This window comes from Penicillium brevicompactum (assembly GCF_028827555.1).
Source record: "Penicillium brevicompactum strain IBT 35665 chromosome Unknown utg000005l_segment0_segment0, whole genome shotgun sequence".
NCBI lineage: Eukaryota > Fungi > Ascomycota > Eurotiomycetes > Eurotiales > Aspergillaceae > Penicillium > Penicillium brevicompactum.
In genome coordinates this window covers 2270210-2295793 of record NW_026623208.1, presented here as the reverse complement: position 1 = coordinate 2295793, position 25584 = coordinate 2270210, and the positions used below count along the sequence as shown (strand labels likewise).

At 48.8% G+C, this 25584-nt stretch overlaps 12 protein-coding genes across 12 annotated transcripts; 10 read left to right on the top strand and 2 right to left on the bottom strand.

Moving 5' to 3' along the window:
• Positions 1-610: 610 nt before the first annotated feature.
• N7506_006716 (Zn(II)2Cys6 transcription factor) lies at positions 611-2233 on the top strand (the record flags this gene model as incomplete). Its single annotated transcript, XM_056956009.1, has 3 exons — positions 611-953; positions 1000-1477; positions 1534-2233. The coding sequence occupies 3 exons, from the start codon at positions 611-613 to the stop codon at positions 2231-2233; spliced, it is 1521 nt and encodes a 506-aa protein (XP_056810343.1).
• A 52-nt stretch (positions 2234-2285) lies between these two features.
• N7506_006715 (putative transsulfuration enzyme family protein) lies at positions 2286-3521 on the bottom strand (the record flags this gene model as incomplete). Its single annotated transcript, XM_056956008.1, has 2 exons — positions 2286-3311; positions 3366-3521. 2 exons carry the CDS (start codon positions 3519-3521, stop codon positions 2286-2288), a joined length of 1182 nt encoding a protein of 393 aa, XP_056810342.1.
• Positions 3522-3927: 406 nt separating this feature from the next.
• Positions 3928-4692, top strand: N7506_006714 (FMN-binding negative transcriptional regulator; the record flags this gene model as incomplete). Its single annotated transcript, XM_056956007.1, has 1 exon — positions 3928-4692. One exon carries the CDS (start codon positions 3928-3930, stop codon positions 4690-4692), a length of 765 nt encoding a protein of 254 aa, XP_056810341.1.
• Positions 4693-4958: 266 nt separating this feature from the next.
• N7506_006713 (uncharacterized protein) lies at positions 4959-5455 on the top strand (the record flags this gene model as incomplete). Its single annotated transcript, XM_056956006.1, has 2 exons — positions 4959-4986; positions 5055-5455. 2 exons carry the CDS (start codon positions 4959-4961, stop codon positions 5453-5455), a joined length of 429 nt encoding a protein of 142 aa, XP_056810340.1.
• Positions 5456-6000: 545 nt separating this feature from the next.
• Positions 6001-7167, top strand: N7506_006712 (uncharacterized protein; the record flags this gene model as incomplete). The annotated part of the gene is made up of 1 exon (XM_056956005.1): positions 6001-7167. The coding sequence occupies one exon, from the start codon at positions 6001-6003 to the stop codon at positions 7165-7167; it is 1167 nt and encodes a 388-aa protein (XP_056810339.1).
• Positions 7168-7836: 669 nt separating this feature from the next.
• On the top strand, positions 7837-8239 carry N7506_006711 (uncharacterized protein; the record flags this gene model as incomplete). Its single annotated transcript, XM_056956004.1, has 2 exons — positions 7837-7915; positions 7971-8239. 2 exons carry the CDS (start codon positions 7837-7839, stop codon positions 8237-8239), a joined length of 348 nt encoding a protein of 115 aa, XP_056810338.1.
• A 188-nt stretch (positions 8240-8427) lies between these two features.
• On the top strand, positions 8428-9755 carry N7506_006710 (IST1 family protein; the record flags this gene model as incomplete). The annotated part of the gene is made up of 2 exons (XM_056956003.1): positions 8428-8448; positions 8619-9755. The coding sequence occupies 2 exons, from the start codon at positions 8428-8430 to the stop codon at positions 9753-9755; spliced, it is 1158 nt and encodes a 385-aa protein (XP_056810337.1).
• Positions 9756-10436: 681 nt separating this feature from the next.
• On the top strand, positions 10437-12365 carry N7506_006709 (AP-2 complex subunit sigma; the record flags this gene model as incomplete). The annotated part of the gene is made up of 5 exons (XM_056956002.1): positions 10437-11066; positions 11735-11758; positions 11838-11867; positions 11929-12159; positions 12264-12365. The coding sequence occupies 5 exons, from the start codon at positions 10437-10439 to the stop codon at positions 12363-12365; spliced, it is 1017 nt and encodes a 338-aa protein (XP_056810336.1).
• A 2296-nt stretch (positions 12366-14661) lies between these two features.
• Positions 14662-15658, top strand: N7506_006708 (sulfotransferase family protein; the record flags this gene model as incomplete). The annotated part of the gene is made up of 3 exons (XM_056956001.1): positions 14662-14806; positions 14889-15165; positions 15223-15658. 3 exons carry the CDS (start codon positions 14662-14664, stop codon positions 15656-15658), a joined length of 858 nt encoding a protein of 285 aa, XP_056810335.1.
• Positions 15659-18066: 2408 nt separating this feature from the next.
• N7506_006707 (arylsulfotransferase family protein) lies at positions 18067-20253 on the top strand (the record flags this gene model as incomplete). The annotated part of the gene is made up of 4 exons (XM_056956000.1): positions 18067-18180; positions 18241-18369; positions 18432-19926; positions 19994-20253. 4 exons carry the CDS (start codon positions 18067-18069, stop codon positions 20251-20253), a joined length of 1998 nt encoding a protein of 665 aa, XP_056810334.1.
• A 1621-nt stretch (positions 20254-21874) lies between these two features.
• Positions 21875-23894, top strand: N7506_006706 (putative MFS transporter; the record flags this gene model as incomplete). The annotated part of the gene is made up of 2 exons (XM_056955999.1): positions 21875-22688; positions 22744-23894. The coding sequence occupies 2 exons, from the start codon at positions 21875-21877 to the stop codon at positions 23892-23894; spliced, it is 1965 nt and encodes a 654-aa protein (XP_056810333.1).
• A 604-nt stretch (positions 23895-24498) lies between these two features.
• Positions 24499-25510, bottom strand: dph5 (diphthine synthase; the record flags this gene model as incomplete). Its single annotated transcript, XM_056955998.1, has 3 exons — positions 24499-25096; positions 25146-25270; positions 25376-25510. 3 exons carry the CDS (start codon positions 25508-25510, stop codon positions 24499-24501), a joined length of 858 nt encoding a protein of 285 aa, XP_056810332.1.
• Positions 25511-25584: the final 74 nt, after the last annotated feature.

Here is a 25584-nt window from a genome sequence, read left to right as displayed (position 1 = left end):
CGGCGATAGTGTGAGCGTTCTAGCTCTGTGTCTGAAGGTGTCACATTTGTGTCCGCGATTGCGAAGTCACACCTAAAATTCTCATTTGCTTGGCTTCACCCATTGATACAGTCTTTTCTCAAGATCCCGGGGGCAACTTGATGTTCAACTAACTACCAGATTCATTGACTTAGACGTCGATTGGACGAAGAATTGTTGTGGTAGTATATCTACCGAGAGCTCCCATAAATGAAAGAGCCTTACGATTGGACATGAAACAGGTCAATTAGACCCTGATATAAGAGATGCTTTAACAATAAAGTTCTTGAGCTTAGAGGGGTTGAAGAAGCCTTGCCGGTTTTCCGTGTAGCACACGTTGTGAGTAAGCTGCAGTCGAGGATATGCAATGAATATTGACATCATCTCGCTCATAATAGCAACTTTCTGATAATTGCTTAATCCATTCTACTCAAATACCCCCAAACACAGATGTGATGGTGAAAATGCGTATACATCGTCTCCGCCAATAACCGGCCTCGGAGCCGGCCCAGGCTCAGTCAGCAGCCCACCAAGTCCAGTGTGGATCCGACCAATCGTCAATCCCAGGACTCTCAATGTCACGAATGGAGACATGAATCCATGCTGGACATGTCGCAACCGGCGCGTCCAATGCGACCTGTCAGGAAGTCCATGCGCCAAATGCACCAAGGCCGGAGTGGAATGCTTTGACAAAAGACCACTCAGGTGGGTCAAAGGCGTGGCGATTCGTGGAAGGATGCAAGGGTATTCATATGAGGGCAACCAAAATGATTCCCCAAAGGCTTCCAAGAACGCGAAGCGGCCTCGATCAAAGCAGGATGTTCCAGCTTCTGCGTTGGTGAAATCCTTCGATGGAACCCGACGGCTGCCGACTGCATTGCCAGATCCATCCATGTTGAACCTGGACCAGGTTTCCAAATATTATATAGACTATTGTAAGGTCATTCATTCCCGAAACGAAAGTTTACTGATTCCAATCAGATAACGAACGCATATGCAAATTGTTCATTGTATACGACAGCGACAGGAATCCATTTCGCAGCCTGATCTCGTTCGGACTACAAGACCCGGTCTTGCAGAAGGCTATTCTTGCTCTTGCTGCACGACATCATGCAAACACGGGGCAATCATTCAGTCAGATTGAGGCGCCGACTTCGCCTGGTCTCGTCAATGCCGATCGCGATGCACTATCGTTTAAGCACCAAGCGATGGAAGCTTTGTCTCGCACCATTGGTGCTGGAGACACTCAGAAGAATGACACCACTGTGGCTAGCATATTCTTGCTTATCTTCTTAGACTTGCTTGAGTCTGGAGGTGATGGGTGGAACTTTCACCTGAAGGGTGCTAAAAGCTTGATTACATCGTATCGCCCAATGCTCGAGTCCCAAGCAGGAGTCAATGATGGCCCCGGTCAGACATTGCAGGAGATATGGGGATTCATATCCAATCAGATTCACTCGTGAGTTACCAAATATCTTCCTGTTGATTGAAAGTCGTGCGATTAACGTTCACCAGTATTGAAACCTTGGGAGCAACCTTTTTACGACCAAAAACACTCACAGACTTTACCTCCGTCAACAATGAGAATGTGCAACCCCAAGAAGCAATTGAGAAGTCTTTCCTCGGGTGCCCGGAATACCTGCTGACGGCGATCCAATTCTTCTCCAACGAAAGAGACACCATTGCGGAATCCGACTTGTCCGAAGAAGCCACTCGTGAAACCCACATACAAGACACGACTGCAATGCTGGAGCTTGTCCAAACTTTCGACAGCTATGCATGGGCTCTGAGTGTTCAACACCCAAGACAGCCATCGGTAGATGAGATAAGCAACCTTTGTACATTATCACAGGCGTTCAAAACTGGCACCTTGTTATATGGCGGACGTGTCTTGGACGCCCTGAAAGGGACTTACACAGTGCAAGACGAGCTGGTATCTGAGCTTCTGGGGTTGCTCAATGTCTTGAAAGATGATGATGCCCTATTCAAGTGTGTGCTGTGGGCGATATTTGTTGCTGGGTTGGAGTGTCAATCCCAACCCCAGCGAGACTTTTTGGTTGAATGCTTGGAGGTATTCTGGAAGGACACGAGCTGTTTGAATGTCGTCAATGCGGCAAAGATCTTGCGAAACTATTGGGAGAAATTAGGCTCGGAGAATCCATCCAAGTGGATATTTGACATTGGCTGCTTGGGTCGCGACTGGCTTCTGTTATAAGGCTCATCAACAAATCGAACACCGACATGAATCATGATCATTAATTCTGACATCAAACCACGAGGAATCGGAAGGCCTGCAACAAATCATCCTTCAAATCCTCCCAGTTCTCGAGCCCGACACTGACTCTCAACAACTTCCGATCGACCCTTGAATCCGACAAAGCTCGCCACTCGATCAAAGACTCAACTCCACCCAGACTGGTAGCATGTTGGAAGAAGTTGAGCTTAGTCGGCAAAAGCTTCGCGAATTCCTCCTTATGCAAGACGATGGAAAAGACAGGCCCAAATCCATTAGGCATTTGCTTCTCCAACCAAGGCTCATCCTGCAGACTAGCATGGTAGATCTTCTGCACGACAGCCTGGACAACAGCCTCCTCACCACCCGCTGCAGGTGAAGAGATCTTCGTAGCCCGATCAAGCCACGAAATCAACCTCGCCGAATTCTGGCTTGCTCGCTGAACCCGCACCTCCAATGTGCGCAGACTCCGAATACCAAGCCAACTTTCCATATTACCCATCACACTTCCAAGAGCCAATCTGTCTTCAAAAAGCTGCTTGGTCCAATCCGCTCGTTTCGTAGCAAGCACACCGCAGAGAAGATCACTATGTCCGCCGAAGTACTTCGACCCAGAATGCATGACTATATCTGCGCCCCAAAGGAATGGATCTTGCAAGCCGGGCGGAGCAAAGGTACTATCAACCACCAGGAAGGCCCCTCGAGAGTGCGCTTTGCGCGCATATTCCTCAATGCTGAAAGCTGTCCCGAGGGGGTTGATCGGTGTTTCGAGGAGAATGACGTCACCATCACTCAGGCTCTCCGCGGGGCAGTCAAGGGGTAGCTTTTGCAGACCTGACAAACGGGATACCACTGCGATGACTTCATGGCTACCGTGGTATCCATCACCGACGGAGATCCGGCGCGGGTTTAACAATGTAATGGCTGCGTGAAGAGCGGCGAGACCGGTGGAGTAGCTCACTGCATTGCCACCGAGCAGAGAAGAAAGCACTGCCTCGAAGCGGGTTGCGTTTGGTGCAAACTCGCGCGAGTAGACATAGTTCTTGCCGTTGAATTCATCCTGGTGGTGGTCAGTTAACAAGGATGGGTAAGAGTGAGGGGTCTTTTGACTTACCACGGGGTCTTCGGAGGGTACAAGCTGGTCTGGGTCATTGGGGTATCGGAAGATAGTAGAGAGATGGATTGGAGGTGCAACATCAGACACTTGGTTCAAGATATCGTCTGCATGCAATGCTTTGGTTGACGGGTGGCTGTTGTTGGAGGGCGACATTGTACTAGATTGAGGGGTTTGAAAGAGGAGAGTCAAACTTCTGAAAGAATTCCAGTACCGATTCTTATATTCGTGTTGACATGGAAATTTCAGCTGGGTGCAGTAGATGTAGTTCCCACTCCCATCAAGTTCCTAAACGGGTTTTAGATTGATATCCACTGAGCTTAATTGTGAGGCTTCCATTGGCCAATTTCCGCGTATGCCTTCCTAATTAGGAACTTGAGAGGAGTGGAGACATGAAAATCTCACGAATTAAAATCAACTTGACTCATATCAATCACCAGGATTGGGCGCCTTTTAAAACACGATCTCGTCGCCGAAGTACTTAATGCTCGCGGGGCAGATACAAATATATTGAGTCATTCTTCTTTTTGTTTTCCTCCTTCAATTCGTGCACATTTCAAAAATGTATCTCCGAGCAGTCCACGCCGAAGGCTCAATCAAAGCCCTCTTTGAATTCATCAAGCAAAGTCCTCTGGGAATCTTAACGACGGCCATATCATCCGAATCTCACCCCTTCATTCAGTCCAGCCACATTCCCTGGGTTCTAGATGAAATCAGCGACGACCCAGATGCCCCAGTGAAGGGCAAGCTTCGAGGGCACATGGCCCGCCAGAACCCACAGGCCAAGGCCATCATGGAAAACGCCGGACAATCTCCGTCGCAATTGACGCAAGATGTGATGATTCTCTTCACCGGATCAGCCCATCACTATGTGACTCCCAAGTTCTACACCGAAACAAAGCCCAACACTGCAAAGGTTGTGCCGACCTGGAACTACTCCGCCGTGCAGGTCTACGGCAAAGCAACGGTCTACTTCGACTCAGCGTCTCCTGAGACGTCGAGCTACCTGTCACAGCAGATTCATGATCTTTCACAGCTATGCGAGACTTCTCAGATGGGCTACACGGGCCAGGAAGGAAAGCCTGAACCCTGGACAGTGTCGGAGGCACCAGAGAGATATATTGATATCATGAAAAAGAACATCATCGGCATTGAGATTGCCATTGAAAGCATTGGTGGCAAGTTCAAGATGAGCCAGGAAAGCAGCCAGGGTGATCGTGAGGGTGTGATCAATGGGTTCTCTAGCCTTGGCTCTGACGTGGGAGACCAAATGGCAAACTTGGTGAAAGAGCGATGTGCAATGAAGGATGCTAGCAAGGCACAATGAAGACAAGTTTCAGAATCAACTCGGACTCGAATCTAAACTGCCAGATTTAGACTCTTTGTGTCTTGTATGCGCCAAGACTTTCCATTGTCTTTGTATCGTGCACAACCAACCAGATACAAATCTTAGAACCGATAGACACTAGAAGCAACAAAGAATAGAAAGACATAAGTATCAGACGTGAGATTTGGACTCAGCTTGGTGTTCTCAAGTTTGGAGTATTTCCTAAACCCTGGGCAGGACCACCATACTCAAACTCGCAAGTCGTCATGGCCAAGTTGGAGGACCTCACGATTGGTTAGTACCCAAGCAGCGACAGTGGCTCTATCTACTATAATATGTACTGACGGGGAACCGTGACTCAGAAGAAGCTCGTGAGCTGATAAAAAAGCAAGACGTGGACATCCAACGGCTGATATATGAAAACCATCACACTTCGGGCGATGTTACCCGCTGCAACTTGCGAAGCAGATCTTATGTCTACAGAAGGGAACAATACCACCTAGGCCTCCAAAAGCGACTCAAAGAAAACCTTCAGTTGCTGAATCAGTCCATCGAACTGGTCAAGGCAACACGCACCGAAATCGAAAGCCCTGTCATCAACATGGAATCCATCCGTGTCAAAATGGACAAAGTGATGGCATTGAGTATTGAGCAACAGAAGATTTGTGAGGAGGAATTGAAAGTAGAGGCAGGGCTTGACAAGGTCGAGGAAGTGACCCGCGTGCACCGGTGGAGGCCAATCAATGTTGAGATGACGTTGTGATATGGAGATCGAGAATTCTCCAAAAAAGTACTCTCCTGAACGATGAAACCTTGGAAGTCAACTCAACTGAGCCTTGACTGTTACGTGCGATATTCTGCAAGTTGTAAGATAACTACTCAGCTGGGCTGTTGAGCTACTGATCTTGCTTTCGGGGTCATCTCTTACAATTGCCAGAGACTACAAATCGAAGAAATCTCTTTCATTGTCAATACATGTTATGAGCCTAAATAAGTTGACTTACAAGTCACTTAACAACACAGTCTTATATATTAATTGGTGAATTATCTTGTGTTGAACTAGAACAACTAGCTTAGCATTTAAAGCCTTTTACTGAATAACGAGTCCAGTTAGCTAACCCCCTCTGCAGAAATACCATACAATGCCGAGTTCGCTTATGCAGTTAAAGGGAGTCTGTGCATATGTGCCCAATCCACATAGAGAATTAACTGCTACCTAAATAATACGAAATTACTTCAATTCTGCTTCATTGACAGTATTCATCGCTGTCTCCTTAGTTATCTTCCATATCTTTCACCCTTCACAACATGGCTGCCGAAAACCGGTTTCTTGTCCCAGATGAGAGCATTCTCTCTGATATCTTCCCAGGTATGGTTGACCTCAAGCCAAGCAGCTGCAATATAATCTCGAACACGTTTGATACCTGCACCTTCAGCGTCCAGGTAGAGGTTGTTCTACTGCCAGTTATTGTCCGACTCGAGACTGAAAAATCGGAGATATCAAAAAGTCGTCTCGCCACTGTCGCAGCTCTTACTAGTCTAGGGCACCTTCAACTAGGTGATATTGTTCCGTCAATTCAGCAGATTGGTACAGCGACTGCCATAGATGCGAAGAAGATCAACTACCTCGTGACCGAGTATCTTACAGGGACCATTCTGCTTGAAGATATTTGGAACACACTTGATGAAACCAACCAGCTGGAGCTGGTAGACTCAGTCGTTTGTGCTGTGGATAAACTTCAGAAGCTTGGAGACATCAAGAATGTCTATGAACATCTTGGGACAACCCCGTATATATCAAATGACAAGAAGACTCCTCTTGCTATCGGTGGTCCAGGAATTGGATATTTTCCAGATATCAAGAATTTCCTAGAGGGAATACTCCAAAGAAACCAGAGACAGCCATGCTGCAAGTTATTGGGGAGAGATGGTGGACTTTCGATTGAGTCCGAATACGATGATATCGGCCAGATCGATCTATCTCACTCGGATCTTGATGAACTCCAGCATTGTGTTGTCTTTTGCCACAATGACCTCGAACCTCGCAACATTCTGGTCAGAAAATCATCCTCTGGGAAATATGAGGTGGCTGGTGTGATTGACTGGGAAATGGCGGGCTTTTTCCCATTCGCTTACGAATACGGTGTCAAGGATACCTCTCTTGGTTGCGAAAACCTGTACTTCAGTTGGTATACCATGTTCAAAGGAAAGACATCCTCTTTATTACCGCAGACAGAGTGTCACACTAAGTTTATCAAAGCTGTGAGAATTATCGAGAAATCGAAGAAGAAAGCCATGTCACGAAATGTTGGTGTTCGAGTGCAGGAAAAGTGGATACAAAGGGAAAAGGTCGAGGAATCTTCAGACATCCGTGAAGGTTGGATCCGCAAAGCAGGGGAGAAAAGTCAAGTGTTTACTAGAGAGGATATGCAAAAACTTGAGAATGAGGTCCTAAAGGAACTGGGATATATCTAGGTGGCATAGCTTAGACCTAATTCCTGGTGAAATGCACTCTCAATATATTCCAAGGCTTCTAAGTCCTGATTCGTCTGTTCTATATGTAGCCGTCGCCTGGTATACATATTGATTGACTAGCTAGGTATCGACCACATCCTTCCAAAATCCAAGCATTCTGGCTACATGTACATTCTAAGATTACCTATATATAGTCTACAGAGAGACAGCTCCACAGCAGAAAATTGGGGCTTTTAAGAATAGTATTAAGATACTCTGTGTTATAAGAGCTATATTTGAATCATCAAAGTATTGTCTTTTGAAAAGGGTGTCAACATCTAGAGGAAATGTTCTATTAGTTGGAACAAGATCAGGTAAATATTTCCTAGTCATGGATATCGACGTACATCATAGGTTATTATCACCATCTACAGAGTTGAAAGTAGTTACACCTAAAGAGTCTTTACAAAGGGATGGAATTATCAAGAACTCCTTTTTGTTGAATCTCAATCTAGAGATACCAAGTTATGTCAATTGTGTTGAACAAGCGCCCAGGAGAGAGCCGGTTAGAGGCATACAAGTAGCTGAGAGCGCAAACTGTTCTCATTTTAACCAACCTCAACCAATGTGCAAAGATCGTATCCAAGACTTTCCATCTTTCACTCGTAACTCGCTCAACAGCACGTTGCCATGGCCCATACTCTCCAAATTGCAACCACCGTCTTCAACCCATCAGCCACCTTCGCCGACATGGAGAAACACAACGAAGGTAAAATCTCTCATATGCATACCTACCAGAGCTACCAAATGCTGATTGAGTATAGAGGGTCCTTTGAACGCCGAAGGAGACACGGTCTCCAATGGGGACAACGCCGAGGCAACGAGTGACTTTGCCACTCTGTTGAAGGAGATCGAGGCTCGTTGCAATACACAGACAAGAGAGATCAAAAAGTGGCTTGCCTATACCGAGCGTTTCAAGAGGTTCATCATCGAGACATTGGAGCAGATGGAGACGACTATCACTCTCCAAACACCGCGTTCACCGCGTTCGCCTTCTTCGCCCCATTCGGCACTTTCGATCACACCCACTTAAAGGCCCAACTTGCATATGTGTGGAGAATGATATGTGAAACCTGTATGTGGTATGTGGTTGGGTTTTCCATAGTTCCTAAAGAGGTCAAGATCGAAGTTGTCAAATCAAAAGGATCGACATGTTATCAATTGCCTAATCGCTCCCCCGCCTTCCAAGCTTCCCCCAACTCACACCTCGCAACCTCCAAAATGCCTCCTTCTGCGCAAACGGTAAGTCGCCTGTAAACTGCTTTGAACAATTTACAGAAGCCTAAAGCGACATTCAAAAACTCGCTGCCTGGACCTTCCAAGCCTACCCCGCACCGTCTATATAACGGCGATGCGCGGCCTTGGAGTAACCTGGGCACATACAGACAATGACTAACTCAATCGATTCCCAGACCAGATTGGTTTCCACCTTGCGCCTCCTCATTCCCCGACTACGCCTCCTTCAAAAGAAAGACACAGCCTCGTCTGTCGTTCAACGCCGCGAGCTCTCCCAACTCCTCAGCGAAGGGCGCGATGCCTCAGCGCGCATCCGAGTCGAAAATGTCATCGCGACAGATATTGCAGTGGAAGTGATGGAGATGGTCGAACTATACTGTGAACTGCTACTCGCACGCGCCAACGTGCTCGATCAACTGGCCTTCGGCGAGCAAGGTACCCGCGCCCGCCTTCGCGCAAAGGAACAACTGAAGAAACGCACGCAAGCACAAGCAGCCGCCGCAGGAACGGCTCCGGCAGCATCAACAGCCAGCGAAAGCACCGGGTCGCGATTCGGGTTCTCATGGCTGGGCATCGGGGCACAGAAGAAAGAAGCCGAGCGTGTTGGCGCGGCCATTGCCACGGAAGAAGGAGATGCCATTACAGAAGAAGATAACCCCTACTTGGATACTGCGCTTGACGAGGCTGCTGTTGTGGTGTTCTACGCGTGGACACGGTTCCCGCATGAGGTGCGCGAATTCACTATGCTGCGCACTATGCTGGATGAGCGATATGGAAAGGAGTTCCGGATGCTCGCGACGGAGAACAAGGTCGATGGAGTGAGCGTTCCCGATCGGCTTTTGAAGGGGTTGCGCGTGCGTCCGCCTGGACAAGAGCTTGTGGAGCTCTACTTGAGAGAAATCGCAAAGGCATACGGTGTTGAATGGCATGGACTCGAGGAGGATGTGCAAGAGCTTGGAAGTGCCCCTGAATATGTGGATGACGTCCCGGGTGATGAGCCTGAGTTACCTCAGACACCCGGCAAGCAGGGGGAGCCGAGTTTTTCGGAGGCACGACGGGCGTCGGAAACTAGCGAGTTGAACAAGGCGAAGCCTCCGCGGGGACTTGCTTCTGGTCGCAGCCCTGTTAGCGTTGCGCCGCCTGCTCCTAGGACCGATAACCCCAACCCTCGAGTCAAGGTTCCTGGTACGGACACGGACGATGTTTCAAATAACGATGCGACAGGGGCAGCGGCTGCAAAGAAGAGTGGCAACGGCATCCCCGAACTGGATGAGTTGACACGACGATTTGCAGACTTGAAAAGGAAGCCCTGAACGGTGGCCCCGGAATCTCAACTTCCAGTACGGAGTACGGAGTAGACTTTGACGCTTGAAATTTTGAATTAGCCACATCTGAACGATCTCGCCTAAGGAATTGCTAGTATTTTTGAGTGGCGTGGGATAGTTTATCTTCCGAGTTTACTGAAGCATGATCTATCACATTTGAATACGACCCAGTCGACCTTTGGCGAATAGCCACTCGTACCTAACACATTGCAAATTTCAAACAGACCTATAGCATGTGATCGATCATTTGTACTATGCGACTGTAAAGGTCTCTATATCAAAACGAGCGTGAAGTAGTATTACCTACCGAGGATAGAGTACGGAGTACGGCGTAATGATCTCAGTGAAATTGAAAAGGTCATGGTGAAGCAAGGCAAACTTTAAGGAATAAGCTAACATGTACGTGCAGACAGACATGCAGAACTAGTAAGACTAGCGTCCAGGAACAGGGAGTAAATCATTCAGATTTGAATACAATCAATGACACTTTACAATGTAACTCGGTCAAAAAGCAAAAAAAGAAGCGCCGAAAATGTGTCAAAAAACCGTTGCGCACGGGGCACACCCGACCCCAGCCAAAACCCAATCGCGTCGATTAATACGAGCCTCGATCCCGTCCACCTTTTTTTTCCCCTTCTCTCGCAATCTGCCTACGGGCATATACACAAAATGCCTGTCTATATGCTCCACGGATTCCGCTGGCCACGCGCCGGCTTCACCGGAATCCGCGTCTACATCGTGCTACACAACCTCGAAGAAGCAGCCGCCGAATACATCCAGCAACCCCTCACGACAGAACTGCTCTCCGAATCCTTCCACAAAACACAAGCCGATCTCGTTCCGCGCCTCCCAGAGCTCTCCTTCATCGAACAATACGATCCAGCCGATGAGACCAGCGGCACCGTCAGTCAGGACCATGCCTACGTCGGCGCACGGGTAATGGAGATCCCGGATGATGGCACCGGCGCTGGCGGCGGTCAGAACATTGAAGATGTCGTCGAGCAGGGCTCTGGGCTAACGGATGATGAGACGAAGGCGCTGGAAGAGCTGCGGGACCGGCTCGCGCCCGGAGAGAAGATCGGATGGTATCTGGTATATAACGGAGATCCGGATCGGTGGTACCCTGACTCAGACTCAGAGTTTGAAGAGGGCTATGAGAGTGAAGAGGACCGGGTTCAAAGTACGGCTCAGAGCACGGTGCAGAGCCAGCGCCAAAGTCGGCAGCAGAGTCAGCGACAGAGTCAGGTTCAGGGTAAGGAGGAGAGTTTCATGGACCCGCCAAGTCCTCAGAGTTATACGGTATGTTTTTCTTAAGGGTGAAAATCTTATAGTGCATGACTGTGTGCATGTTGTGCATGTTGTGCATCGCTGATCGCTTATAGTCTCGGTTGACGAGTTTCTTCAATCGTTTAAGTTCCGGATGAGGGATAATGGTGTTGGAAACTGGTGGATTGAAATATGGGTGCTCTTCCTGTGCAGTGATGAATGTCACTAGCTCCCTCTACTGCACAGTGAATCGAGCTTTTAACGATTTTCTACGCTTTATGTCCGTTGATACTCTTGATACTCTTGATGTGTGCATATATTGTTATACTAGCTCCGTGGCTCTTGAAAGTTTTGAAGTTTTGAACTTAACACCTGAAAGGAAATCAGAATATAAATCTCGAGGACTCTAGTAACATATCTTACGAGCGACCTATCCATTTGTCCTGCTGAGTGCATCGAGTATTGATAGAAGATTGCCTGGGCGGTGAGACCGGGCAATATGGGGCTGAGGGGAGCTTCGATAACGGCAGCCGCGGAGAACAATCAAAGCTTATTGCAGCACTCCCCCGAGTGGTTTCATCAATGCTGACCAGGTGATATTCCTGGCTTTCCATCACAATGGTCCTTTCATTTATTCTGGTTCAGAATCGCCAGTGGGTTGCTCTCCGCCTGGGCTACATCCAACGCTAATGACGGTATAGGGGGAAAACGCGCCTGGCGAAGTGGTACTCCCCATACAGTGTGAGTCTCGCTGAAACTCATCCTTGAGTATGCATGATTGGAATGCGCTAACCTCCATCATAGGATGAGGAAAAAGTGAAGCTCAAAGGCGAAGTCCGTCCCACAATCCCACCCACACCTACATTCGCTCCGAAGCCATCTAACCGACGACCAGGTCCATCGTCTTGTTGCCCCTCGCGATCAAAAATACCAGTCCAACTTTGTTGAATTCCGCCGCAGCACCAAGGTCGTGTACCGACGGTACGCCGGTTTATTCTTCTGCGTCTGCGTCGATGCAAATGACAATGAGCTCGCATACCTCGAAGCCATCCACTTCTTCGTCGAGGTGTTGGACCAATTCTTCGGCAACGTTTGCGAGCTAGATTTGGTCTTCAATTTCTACAAGGTGCGTGCGACTGCCGTTTACCCCACAAACGGCACGTGGGCGAGACAGAATATGGAACATGGAATATGGAACATGGAATGCGAAACTGATACCGCTTCACACAGGTCTACGCCATCCTGGACGAAGTCTTTCTCGCAGGCGAGATTCAAGAGACAAGCAAGCAGGTTGTTCTCACGCGATTGGAGCACCTGGACAAGCTAGAATAAAAGTGGCCGATCAGCGTACACCTTATCGATTACGAGCCTGTATCAAATCAACAGTCATTTGCATGGAGTTCAGGGGTATTGGGCGGACAATATTATCTGTTCATAACGGAAATTGGAGATATCATACAAGTACAAGAACCTTTCATGCCATCACTTTGGGGCCAATGTCGAAATCACGGACCAATCTGCTTGCGAATGCCAAGCTTTTCGTATTCTCCTTCCACTGCAGACCCTCAGGGTCCGGGACATAGCTTTGTGCAAGCTATGCTCAGAACTGCCGATATCACTGCCGCTGGGTTCTTGATGTCGTTGATTGAGGCATGTGCCCACCCACGTCTAGGATTAAGCTCTTACTAGCACGCAATGCTATCGCAATGTTAAATCACATCAGCCTTGCGGGGCCCTGGGCTTTCCTAATCGGTCATGGCTGGGTGAGGTGATCGCAAGTGTCGATGGCGAACGTCATTTTATAGGTCTTGGCACTGAACACTTAAGAAGCCCCGTCGCTGCTGGCCCTGGACAGGGCCTACTTCGTTTAATCTCTCTTTGATCCATTTATATTTATTTTTGCTACATCTTGTACGAGTACTAGATCTTGAGATCTATGCACGGACGATTTGAAGCCTTGAGCCCCAGACCTGGGGGCACCATACAGACTACGGAGTACTTTACCACAATGTAAAGCATACTCCGTACATGGACTTCTATGGATTTGGATAGACTGAAAGTCCACAAGTTGCACAAAACATCCTTGCTCACTTCTAGGAAACATGTTACCATAGCCACCACTGATCAACCAAGGACACCCCCGAAAGGAAAATCTCTCAACACGGGACGATTAACTCTAGTGTGGTGATGTTCACCAGGGCCTTGAGATTACTACCGACTTGATGCACCCCCGTACCAAGCCGCAATTTCCACAACAATTTCTCCGAAAGCCTCCCAACGACCTCGCAATACATTGGCTAATATACTCCATACGTGAATACGGCATCGAGTCCGCGTCGCGTGCAGCGGAAAACCACACCCGTGATAGGCAGGACGATCCAGGAGAAAAAGACCCATCCCAGCGTGGTCGAAAGGAATGACCTCATCCAAGTTGATTGACATGTTGGAGTGGATGAGTGGACTTGGCAGGTGGGACTCAACAGTCTCGACCACGAGCCAAAGGCAATCAACCTGCCGGAGCGGGGCGCCAATTTCTCGTATCGCTTTCCTGATCCCGACTCCCCTGAACGAAACCGATCTCCTTGGAACAGTGTGGACCGGTGTCTCGGCAGATGCAAAACTCAACGTCAACGGCATACTGTGACATGATCCCTCTACATTGACTACAGTGTACACGTAGCAGGTGGACTGGGTGAAAAGATCAGAGCCATTTATGCACTGTCCAAGACTCATTTCTCAGTGATGTTCTAACCGCCACAATCCCAGTTTCAAAAAGATCTCCACCGAAAAGTCCACGCGTTGTCAATCAAGCCCCGACCAATCACCAAGGATACATGCACGGATCGTCTATGCTCAACCGGCAAAAATGTGGCTGATCAACGGGAAATAAACCTACGGGCAGCATACGTGGATCTCGGTCTTGGCAGGGCGGTTGTGTTTTTTTTCTTGATACACCGTACTCGTATGGTATTGGGGAGAATTCGGTACCGACACTCGGTGCACTCGGTACAATACGCTGTTTACCACTTTATACACAACTCCACAAACTTTCACCCCTGACAATCCCTGACATCCTGGTGCGTCAGCCTGTGACGTCTTGCCTTCTGCGCCTCACGAATTTCGGTCTGGACAACGTACACTACCCTCTACTGATACTGCGTTACAATGGTATACTCGTGTACAACTCGTGGCCTTGTCTATTTTCGAATCTGTGTCCCAATTCGGATCTAATGGGACGTGGAATTGGAAGTCAACATGAGTGGGAACATTGCCACTCGCGGGGGACACATACTCTTGGACCATGAAGAGTGGTTCGAAGCCTTTCATTGGTGCTAACACTCTGACAGAACAGTCCACTTTACTTATCGCTCTATCGATCTCCCTTGGGGATCAGTCTAGCTCTTTGGTCTTTTTTATTTTATTACATTTTATTTTGGGACATTAAATTCTTTTGGTTCACCCTTTCTGTCTCCAGATCAACTTCTTAAAAGCCCCCCTTCCTTCTAGACTTTTTCCATCAGTCTGTCCCTTCTTTATTCATCTCTGCCGCTCCCCTCGCCACACTTCTTCTTTCAAGCGGCCTTAACTATCATATATAATTTCCAATTGAGCTTCACCAACGTTCACCATGTCTCTTATGCTCTCCGATAACCTGGCTCCTCAGCCCATGACTGATGTCTTCACCCAAGACACAAACATCGACCGTCGCAAGTGCCACCGCACGGTGCCCATGAAAGTGCTCGCCCTGGGTGTTGGTCGTACCGGAACTGCTTGTGAGTACATCCCGCATTGGACTTTCCACACCGGGTCCGCGAGGAAATTGAAACTGTGTAAACTAACCAACACTCCCATTAGCTCTGCGCAAGGCCTTTGAACGTCTTGGCTATGGCAAGTGCTACCACATGATGTGCGCAAGTGTTGAGAACCCGCCGGACTGTCTCATGTGGCACGATGCCCTGAACGCAAAGTACGACGGAATCGGCGAGTTCGGCCGCAAGGAATGGGACCAGCTTCTGGGTGACTGCCAGGCCGTCTGTGACTGGCCTGCTTGTGCTTTCGCAAAGGAATTGATCGAAGCCTACCCCAACGCTAAGGTCATTCTGACCACCCGTGACGTCGACCCGTGGCACGCGTATGTTTAAATCCGACCCTACAAGACCCCCAAATCAAAACTAACAATCATATCCAGTTCCGTTATGAAGACCGTTTTCTGGCGTGTCTCAGACCCAGAGCACAAGTTTGTTTCCAACTTCAGCTGGGCTGCTGGCATGTACTACCCCATGTTGAACAAGTTCTTTGAGACCTTCTTCCGTGGCGATTTCCAGGGCAAGGGCAAGCAGGTTTACGAGGATCATGTCGCTGAAGTCCGCAGCATGGTTCCCCCTGAGCGTCTGCTTGAATACAACATCAACGATGGTTGGGCCCCACTCTGCGAATTCCTCGACGAGGAAGTTCCCGATACCCCCTTCCCCCGCGGAAACGACATGGCCGACTTCTACAAGCGCTGCAGCACCCGCAACCGCCACCAAATGATGAACGCTGCTCTCCAGGCCGTCACTATTGGAGGTTCACTTCTTGCTGCTGGATTCGCTGCTACCGTCGCGTTCAAGCGTTTCTCCCGCTAAACAAAAGTCCATCCTTGCATATATATCCTTGGCTTACTTTATTCCCCCTGCTTTGAACATTCTTGTTGGATACTGGTGCACGCAGGCGTGCCTAGTACTTTTTGCTATTTGATTGCTGCGTGTTACTCCTGCAACACCCTGCATTTTTCATACCCATCTCTAATATCTCTTGTTCTGACAACTAGTCATGAGGTCAAAGACCACCAGGGAACACTTGGTAATACCGTTGTACATACTATCATACATTATCGCATATTTTATCATTTCAAACTCTTACTTGCAGCTACTTGTACATTCAAGTCATGCGGGACATACACCAGCATTGACCTTTAAATCGAGGGGCAAACCTGTTTGTACAGTCCCTTGTGCATTATCGAAACGCAAGGGGCGCATAGCCTGGAGGGTGTAAAGGCTTACCGCCGAACTGCTAAAGATGGATCTGCCAAGCACATGGATATTGACAAACCTTGGAAGGCCGCCAATCATGATCATGCCTCCAAGGTTTCCAATATTTATGTAATTTGGTCGCATGTCTATTTCTACATTACATTCGAAAGGTCCATTACTACACATTGTACTCCGTACAGTACATAGCAATCGGATTCAGTGCACGTAACAATTGGCGAAAAACAAACACACCTTCTAAATCCAACCATCAACTATCTGGAACACTAGGAACGGTTCTCCACCAGACCCGTACTCGTACAAAACAAAGCGAACTCAGACCAGACAAATGTCATTGGGGCGTGGAAATTGCTTGGCCGGGCTAAGGTCTTGGCAAGGAGAGGCGTATCCATACGTTACGTATGGGCGAGTCTTACGAGTATTGTACTTGGGTTACCGTATGAATTACCTTTTATCTCAATCGTCGAGATTCATGGCTCGGCTGTTAGAGACTGATCCTTTTGTTTCAATGTCAGCGGGGATTTTCTCGTTCATACTTCCAAGGTTTTGGAAAACGCCTCCAAAAGGCTTAAAGGGACTACGTAACCATGCATGGCGGATGTTGTATTCGATGTGCGCTATCAGATTTTGCAATGTGCTAGGTACTTCCCGAGGTCAAGACCTGAGCGGACCTTCTTTATCTCGACGGCTCAGCACGTGGTTGTTGGAGAGTCAGGCTTGGTGTTTGGATGGATCATTGCATTACGTTTAAGTGCAATGTATGTACATGTATCTCAGCACCACGACCATGTCGGCTCGTGCATGTTCGCTAGAAAGGGTATGGGATCTTCATAGGTTGGAAGGTTCATTGTATAACTGTATAGTTACCACTGTTTTGCATAGTCCAGAAGATCCGACTCGAGGGGTGGAGTGCATGAGATTGTACAGCGGAAGATTGACCAAGAACTACTACGTACTCCGTATCCAACGAGACGTTCGAGGTTTCTATACGGACCAGTCAAACATGTGGGGAGTATACTTGCAATCGAACAAAGCAGAGACTACAAAAATAGACTCTTGTTTGGCCAGCTTTAAGTCCAGATGCAGCAGCAAAGGAAGCTTGCGTATGCTCAGACAGAGCACTGTGCGCCCAGTCGCGTTCATGACCACCCTGAATTTAGCCAAATAACTGGCATACGCAACAATGCTTACATTGTGTCAGCTACTAGCACGGAGCTCTCAAACTTGGGTGTCAGATCAGTCCCATGGTTATGAAATTAGATAGTTTCTGACAGATCGAGATCGGGTGAGATATTATGGAGGAGTTCATCCACAACCACGTGTATTGTCAATACCCCGAAGACCGGGAAGAAAAGAACAAACCGATGATTCCTATACAGAGAGCGGGCTTGGACTGTAAGATAGTTTACGTTCATAGCGGAGCGCCACATTTTGGCTTCGCGGCCATGACGTGGCCTGAGAGTCACTAGCTTAGTAGTTTTCTTTAGTGAATGTACTGCCACACATTGCATTGAGCGAATCAAGAAACAATGAAAAACGGGAGAATCAAGGTTTTGCACAGCAATAGACGATCAGAATATTCAGGGGTAATTTCCAAAGATGACAATTCTGGAGCATCTTGGGGGTGACGATCACGGCTGAGCAGTGGGATTAACACAACAGAATTTTATGTTCAAATCCCCCGCAAGTTAAGCAATTTAGCAGGACTCGGCATCTTGGCGCTCGACTGGCGTTGGTCGTTGTGCTCTTGACTAAGCACTTTTTATGGCTTTAAAGCGTAATCAGCCAATGATCGAATAAAATTAGTATCTACACGACCCACTTGTGCAGAAGTGCAGTGACAGGTGGAGTGAGACTCGTACTCTGCTTGGTCACCTTGGCTCTGGCTTATCGTCTGCGTTTTTCTACACTCTAGACATCTCCTACATGTTTCGTTATATTCCTACGTTCTTGAGTCGCTTTCCCCAGATCTCGTATTGGGGATGTGAAGAATCTCAGGACTCATGGTGACTTCGTTTTTCTCCTCGTTGAGGAGCACTCAGCTGTTGCTGATTGGAATTGTTGGGCTATACATCATCAACACCGTGACAGCAGAAGAGACCTCTTTCTTCAAATCAGTGAGTTCCAGAAATCTTCCCTGCGGCGATAAACGCCCTCTCTAACCAATCAACCACTAGAGACCCGATATTTACCCACCAGTCTTCAAAGTCGAAAAGTCCGATCCCAATAAGCTAAGCCCAGGCTACATCTTCATCACGCCATATGAGCTTCAAAACCCCGGACCTTACATTTTCGACAGCACAGGGGTAAGTCGCAAATTCAGCGGGGCTCAGACTTGCCGATCACTGACGGGTCACGCGATCAACAGGAGTTAGTATGGAGCGGCTGGGGTATCTCAGGCCCGGGGAATGCCCATGGCCTCCACGTGTGCCAGTATAACGGCGCCGATCATCTATGCTTCTTTCAAGGAAATCAGCAAAAGGGATACTGTCGCGGGCATGGCATCATCATGGACAAAAACTATCGAGTGGTGCGATCCATACAGCCAGGCGGAGGGATGGCATCTAGCGACATGCATGAGTTCCGTCCGATCAATGGCGGAAAAACCGCCTTGATGACTATCTATCAACAACGACAATTCGATATGACGCCATGGAACGTTAAGACTGGAGTTGGATGGCTTATGGAGAGTGTCTTCCAGGAAGTCGATGTGGAGACCAACAAAGTTCTTTTTGAATGGAGGTCCCTTGATCATGTTGACCCGTCCGACAGTTATACTTGGCCGTCTCATACTGATACTTCTGGCACCGGCTTGAATGTGCATGAACCTTGGGACTATTTCCACATCAACTCCATCGACAAGAATGCAGACGGTGACTATTTGATTTCGTCACGTCATACCTGTGCCATATACAAGATCTCTGGCAAAGATGGTTCCGTTATTTGGCGACTTCACGGCGCTCAGCCCAGCTTCCGCAATATCAACTTCAGCTTCTCCCAGCAACACGACGCGAGATTCCTATTCGAGAACGCTACACACACTCTCATCTCGCTTTACAACAATGGCTACAATGGTTTCAACAAAACACACACCTACTCATCTGGCATGATCATTTCAATCGACCACGTGGAAATGACGGCCCTTCAGCTTCGCAACTATGCCCCAATCTCGACTGACTTGGTGAGCTCCAGTCAAGGAAACTTGCAGATGTTACAAAACCACAATGTCTTCATCGGATGGGGCAACAATCCATTTGTGTCAGAACACGACGAGGCAGGCAATCTTCTGTTCTGGGGCGCCTTTGCCAAGGATACAGTGATGAACTACCGCGCCATGAAATTTGAATGGGACGGGATGCCAACAGACTCTCCTGCTCTTTGGTCATATTCACGGACAGCCGATCCCTTCTCACCAACAAGCTTCTATGTAAGCTGGAACGGCGCGACCCGCGTGAAGCAATGGAAATTCTACGGCGCGATGAACATGACTGGGCCCTGGACCTTGCTGGACAAGGTCAACAAGACGGGATTCGAGACTGAGTATACAAATGCCAGCTTCTATCTATGGTCCAAGGTCGAGGGTCTGGATCATGAAGGCAATGTACTCGGCAAGTCTGAGACCAAGTACACGTTTGTGCCGTCAGCGGAGCTCCGCGAGTTCTGCGCCGATTCAACCTGCCTTGACGCACCGGGATACGGCTTCCCGGGTGAAGAGGCAGCTCGACCGTTCATTCCGCCTATTGGAGTGAACACTGTGCCCTGGATTGATCCGGATAACCCGGGATCAAATATTTGGATCAACCCCTCTGGATATCCACACTCCTCGGGGACTCTCAAGTACTCGAGCGGGTGGGACTTTGGCCGTAAGTACACACCAGAATTTGCACACGTATCATCTCAAATGGAACAAACGAAACTAATTACTTATAGGTCTACTTGCTTGGGGTTGTGTTCTTGTTGTGACGATTCCTGCTTTCGCTGGAATCTACCTCTTCTACCGATATTACATGCGAAATTCTCATTCCAGAGCACAGGACCAGGAGTCTTCCGAGCCGTTGAATGGCATGACTGAGCGGAAACGTTCTGAAACCACTACTAGTCTGCCCTGGTGGAACTGGCGCAGGTGGAACGGAGAGCGCGAACCCCCCCCACCACGTCTCTCTCGGCGGGCGGAGTTCACAGGACCATGACCACCTGCGGCGGCGGAACGAATAATCGTTCATTCTCTCATTTCTTTCACTTTCCTTTTGCCATTTTGCGTTGATACCATCGAGCTTGTCTAGCGCTGTACATAACATTACATACCATAGAACACATTTTGATCATGAAACTTGCAGCTCAATACAAAGGAACAAATCAAACCGAAACAAACGTTGATAAGCATCAGACCTGATACAACCCAGTTTCTTACTAGGGCTTCTAGATCTGATAAAAACAAGTCCGGGAAAACCGAAGTCCGCGCGGCGCCACGTATGTAGATACGACCGTAATCGTTTCCATCTGGATACGTATACCCGAAAAATACCTAAAGCCGACCGGGACATCCGCGCCTCACATATCCTACGCAGCAGCATACGTATGCCCGGAGGGGCGGACCTTTTCAAGCTGTTGTACCGCTCGCTCGTACCGACTACCTGATCAAGTCAAGGCCAATTTTACTCCGTACCAGGAAGCTTGTTGAGTTTGACACCGGGTGTTTATCAACTTAATACCAGCGATCTCCCATGACGATCAAGGTCAGAAAGGGAAGGACATTTTTCCAATTCTCCGGTCTCAGGTTGTGAAGATGATCCTTGGGTTTGCCTTATAGGGTCAGTCTGATACATAATCTATAGCGCCGGAGTACATGTGTGACAGTGGAAGCAAGCTAATGTATGATGATGTATTAAAGTGGCTTGCACATTTTGCGACGCTATGGGGCTGAAACGCTTGGGCGTTCGGCGCTAGCTGTCTCAAGGAACTTTGGAAGTAATTGGTCTTCGTATGGAGTATCGGTAACTTACGTATGTTTGTCACAGACGTGTATCATAATCAAAGTTCGATGTATTCAAGCTTAAATCGTTTCCGCGGTTCTAATTTCCACATGGAACATTATGTAAGAGTGTCCGTGCATTTTAGATTTGCAGCTCAGGGGGACAAACGAAAGATTCATCTGTTCAGGGCATGGATCGGTGTAATTGTCGGGAATAAAGTGAAGCGTTTCTAATTTAATTCCACGGTTCATCACTTCCATGCCAAGACATCAATCGTCAAAACGCACGGGTGTATTGGCGAGTCATCGCTCAGGGCAGGGCTAAAGTGGGCTCGGCAGGGAGATGTGGGCCTGGTCGTCGCAAGCCGGCTGTCGTTGTCGATCCGTTTGGGTATCGAGGTAAGTGCTGTATTGATCTATCGTATGCGATGCTGGTCAATGACAGGAACAGAATGAGCATCCTCAAGGGAGTATGACTCGCATTGTCTAGGCAATATGATACAGCTCTTTTACGTTACTATTTGGTGAATGCGAATGATATAGTAATCGACAACGGCATGTACCCCCCTGTGGGCCTATCAATAAAGTACGGAGAAATGAGCGTCATCGATGGAATTTCCCCTGTGAAGCCAAGGCTGGGAAAAGATTAATGTCAAAAAAATACATAGCCAAGAAGATCACTCCTCTCTCAAACACTCTTCTCTTTTTTATCCCTCTCATGGCATTTGGGCCAATAATAATTACCGCGCAACGACGAAAAATACACGAAACCAAAGGGGCACGATTCCCACTTTTGTTCATTACGGCTCCTCCTCCGGATTACATACACATTCCTCTCCATGCCTAGGTCCGGGAACCATAAAACGAATAATGCCCGCCACGCGCGTACGACGTCTTGGTCCAGTGGCTACCATCTAACACAAGGCGCAGCGCAATCCTCCGAGAATCCAGGCCGTCGCCGACGCGAGTCCAACACCTCCCTCGCCAGTGTTGAAGAAGGCTCCTCTCCCTCGAACTCCCTCGACGAGCCCGATCATACCATGCTTAGGAACACCTCAATGGACTTGAGCCACAAAAGCCATGTGCACAGTCGCACCGTCAGCCAGAGCCAGGCGCAAATGCATGCCCTGCAAGAGCAAGAGCTGCCTGCTGCGCCAGCACCTCGCCCAGCGGCAGTGACTTGGATGTCGCTGCCGCACAAGGGCCAATTGGCGCTGCTGGGCCTGTGTCGTGTCTTCGACTTCCTGCAGATCGCTTCGCTGCAGGCTTATATGTTCTACCAGCTCAAGTCATTCGATCCGAACCTATCCGACTCAGACGTTGCGACGCAAGCCGGTATCCTGCAGGGCGCATTCACTGCTGCCCAGTTTGCGACAGCTATTCCGTGGGGTCGGGTTGCGGATGCTGAGTGGGGTGGTCGCAAGTTCGTCCTGCTTGTCGGTCTTTGTGGTACTGCTTTGTCATGCTTGGGTGTTGCGTACTCGACGTCATTTGCGCAGGCTGTGTTTTGGCGCTCGTTTGGCGGTGCGATCAACGGAACAGTCGGTATTATTCGGACTATGATTGCGGAGAACGTCAAGGAAAAGAAGTACCATTCGCGCGCTTTCTTGATTCTGCCTATTGGCTTCAATGTGGCCTCTTTGTTTGGTCCTGGTAAGTCGATCCATGCTGATTAACGTCGATGCGACAGTGCTGATCAATTTCACAGTCATGGGTGGTATGTTGGCTGATCCCGTTAAGAGCTACCCTCGCCTCTTCGGTCCGAATTCCTCATTTGGCGGCGAGAATGGAGTGCAGTGGCTCGAGACATACCCTTATGCGCTGCCTATGTTTGCAAACTTTTGCTTCCTTTCTCTCACTGCCGTCTTGGTTGCGTACGGATTGGAAGAGACTCTCGCATCATGCAAAGGAAAGCCTGGCTTGGGTACTTACGCTATTAAGCTGTTCTCGCGCAGCGTCAAGAGTGTGGTGCCGTCTTCCTCGCCTTTGTACACTAGACTTCCCTTCCGCGATTACGAAGAAGACGGACCCTTGCTCGGCAGACCTTTGGACCGCGCGGAAAGCTACGAACTCGAAGAGAAGGCGCACAAGCCTGTGCGCCTCCAACGAGTCTTGCCTTTCCGCAGAATTTGGACTAAGAATGTCCTGTGCACACTTGGAGCGCAGGCATTCTTCGATTTCCAAATGGGAGCCTTCAACAACCTCTGGCTGCTCTTCCTTTCTACTCCACGATACGATGCCAATGACCCAGCAAGCCCAGCCCAAAGCCTGCCCTTCGCTTTCACCGGTGGACTTGGCATGTTGCCCCAAAGCGTCGGCTTTGCAACTGCTATCCTCGGTGTGATCGGCATGTTCCTTCAATTCACAATCTACCCATCCATCAACGGTCGCCTTGGTACAGCCAAGAGCTATCAATACTTCCTCTCTCTTTTCCCAGTTGCATACTTCATTGCTCCCTACATCTCGCTCGCTCCATCTACTATCCCTCCACCAGGACAGGCGAACGGCCCATGGGTCTGGTTCTGGATCATCATCGTGCTGTTCTTCCAAGTGACCGCACGAACCTTCACCCTCCCAACCTCCATCATCCTACTGAACAACTGCTCGCCCCATCCATCGGTCCTCGGAACAATCCACGGCATCGGCCAATCCGTCTCATCTGCCTTCCGCACCATCGGCCCTATCTTCTCAGGCGCGTGGTATGGATACGGACTTGACATCGGCATGGTCGGCTTTGCCTGGTGGATGATCGCCCTGGTATCCGTGTTTGGATGCCTTGCGGCTATCTTCGTTTACGAAGGCTCTGGGCATGAGATCCTCCTTCCCGGCGAGGAAGACGAGGTCGAACTTGCCCATTAGCGATGTGATACGACATGAGCTTGTCTGTTCAGTTGAACTGTACATTGCTTCAACATTTTGCATATTATTCGGTGTCTGGCGGTTGTTTTCTCGAGTTATATTTGAATTTTCTGGCATTGCCGGTGCAGGCCACCGAGTCTCTGAATCATCTTATACGTTCACTGTACCGGTGGACTGTGTTTCCTTATGCATATTGACTTTTATTGCCGGCCTTATTGGCCCCATCTGCATATGCTTATTTCCTTACTGTGTCTTGGATACCATTTGTTTTGCATCTCTCGCTATACACTGCATTTTCATTTTGTCTTAGAATAGAAAATCCAGACTTCTGATCTGGTGACCTTCACGAGGGTCAGATTGAATGAAAATCATTATACCCTGTTAATTTCTCGCTAGCACAGATGAAGTCTTTTTTCAACTGTCCATGACGACTATGCTTGTTCCACTGCATTCATCTCCCTTTGCAGAGGGCCCAAGTACCCAGCATAAATTCTTGTGTAGTCATTGGGTACAGTTTATTGGAGCATGTGTATCATGAAAATTGTCTATTCAGAAACTAACTATATGTGCATTTTAATCTTGAAATCATAAAACCTCAACAGGCTTACAAGCTCGCGCCATAGGCCTTGGCGTAGCTGGCATCAAAGGTCTCCTTGTTCACAGCATACTCCCGAATGTAATCTCTCTCGAGATCATGTGTTCTCCGGCCAAGAAGGACAAGGCTGTGCAAAGGCGCTCCCATCTCAACGGTAGTCAGCTCCTGCAGTGTTCCAGAGACAAGCTTCTGGTTCGCAGCGCCAACACGAGCAGCACCCACAGCCAAGCTGTCAGGTCCGTAGACGCCCTCCTTGCGCTCTTCCTCAGTCTCCAGCATTTGCTGCGCACACTGGGCAACAGTCATGTAGCGTGGAGGCTCGTAGATGCGGCGTCCACGCGCCATGTTCTCAATTGACTGTTCCTTCACCTTGATATCGAGCAGCACAAGTGTGTGCAATCCGGTCTGCACGTTTTCGCGCACCCGGTCGTAGTAGGAGGATGGCTTCCAGTTGTCCATGAAGAAGACCATGCTCACGGTTTGACCGAAGTTGTACAGCTGCAGACCGGTGCAGCCGATACCAGACATGATGGAAGCGTTGGGGACGACATTTGTTTGGATTCCGAGTTCGCGGGCACGGAGGACAAGGTCGGTGTGGGTGGTTGCGCTGGTTGTGTTAGTGTAAGAATTGATGAGGTGGGGTTGGAGTGTCGTACCCGAATGGGTCGCCAACGACAAGGAAGACAATATCGGTCTTGTCTGCGCCGGCAAGGATATCGTCACTGCCGGTCTCAACGAGTTCGCGATCCGCTTCAATAACAGGGCGGCCATAGAACTCTTCCTACTAGTGATATGTTGAATCAGTCATCTGCGACATGTAACAAGAGTATCAGGAAGTCAAGGAGAACAGATAAGAGCCCTTGAACAGATAGGTCAGTAAACTTACAAGTTTGGCCTTGTCGACCAGAAGAATAGCTGTGTATGCCTCCAGATAGACTCTCTCGGCCCGCTTCACGATCTCCAGTCCGCGGACGGTGATATCCGTCTCATCGGCCAGGCCGAGACCAACAAGGTGCAACATTTTCGCTGTGGGTTCTGTGAAATGTTTAACAAGGAGACCTGCAATTTCAAAGGCCAATGCACCAATTGAGAATC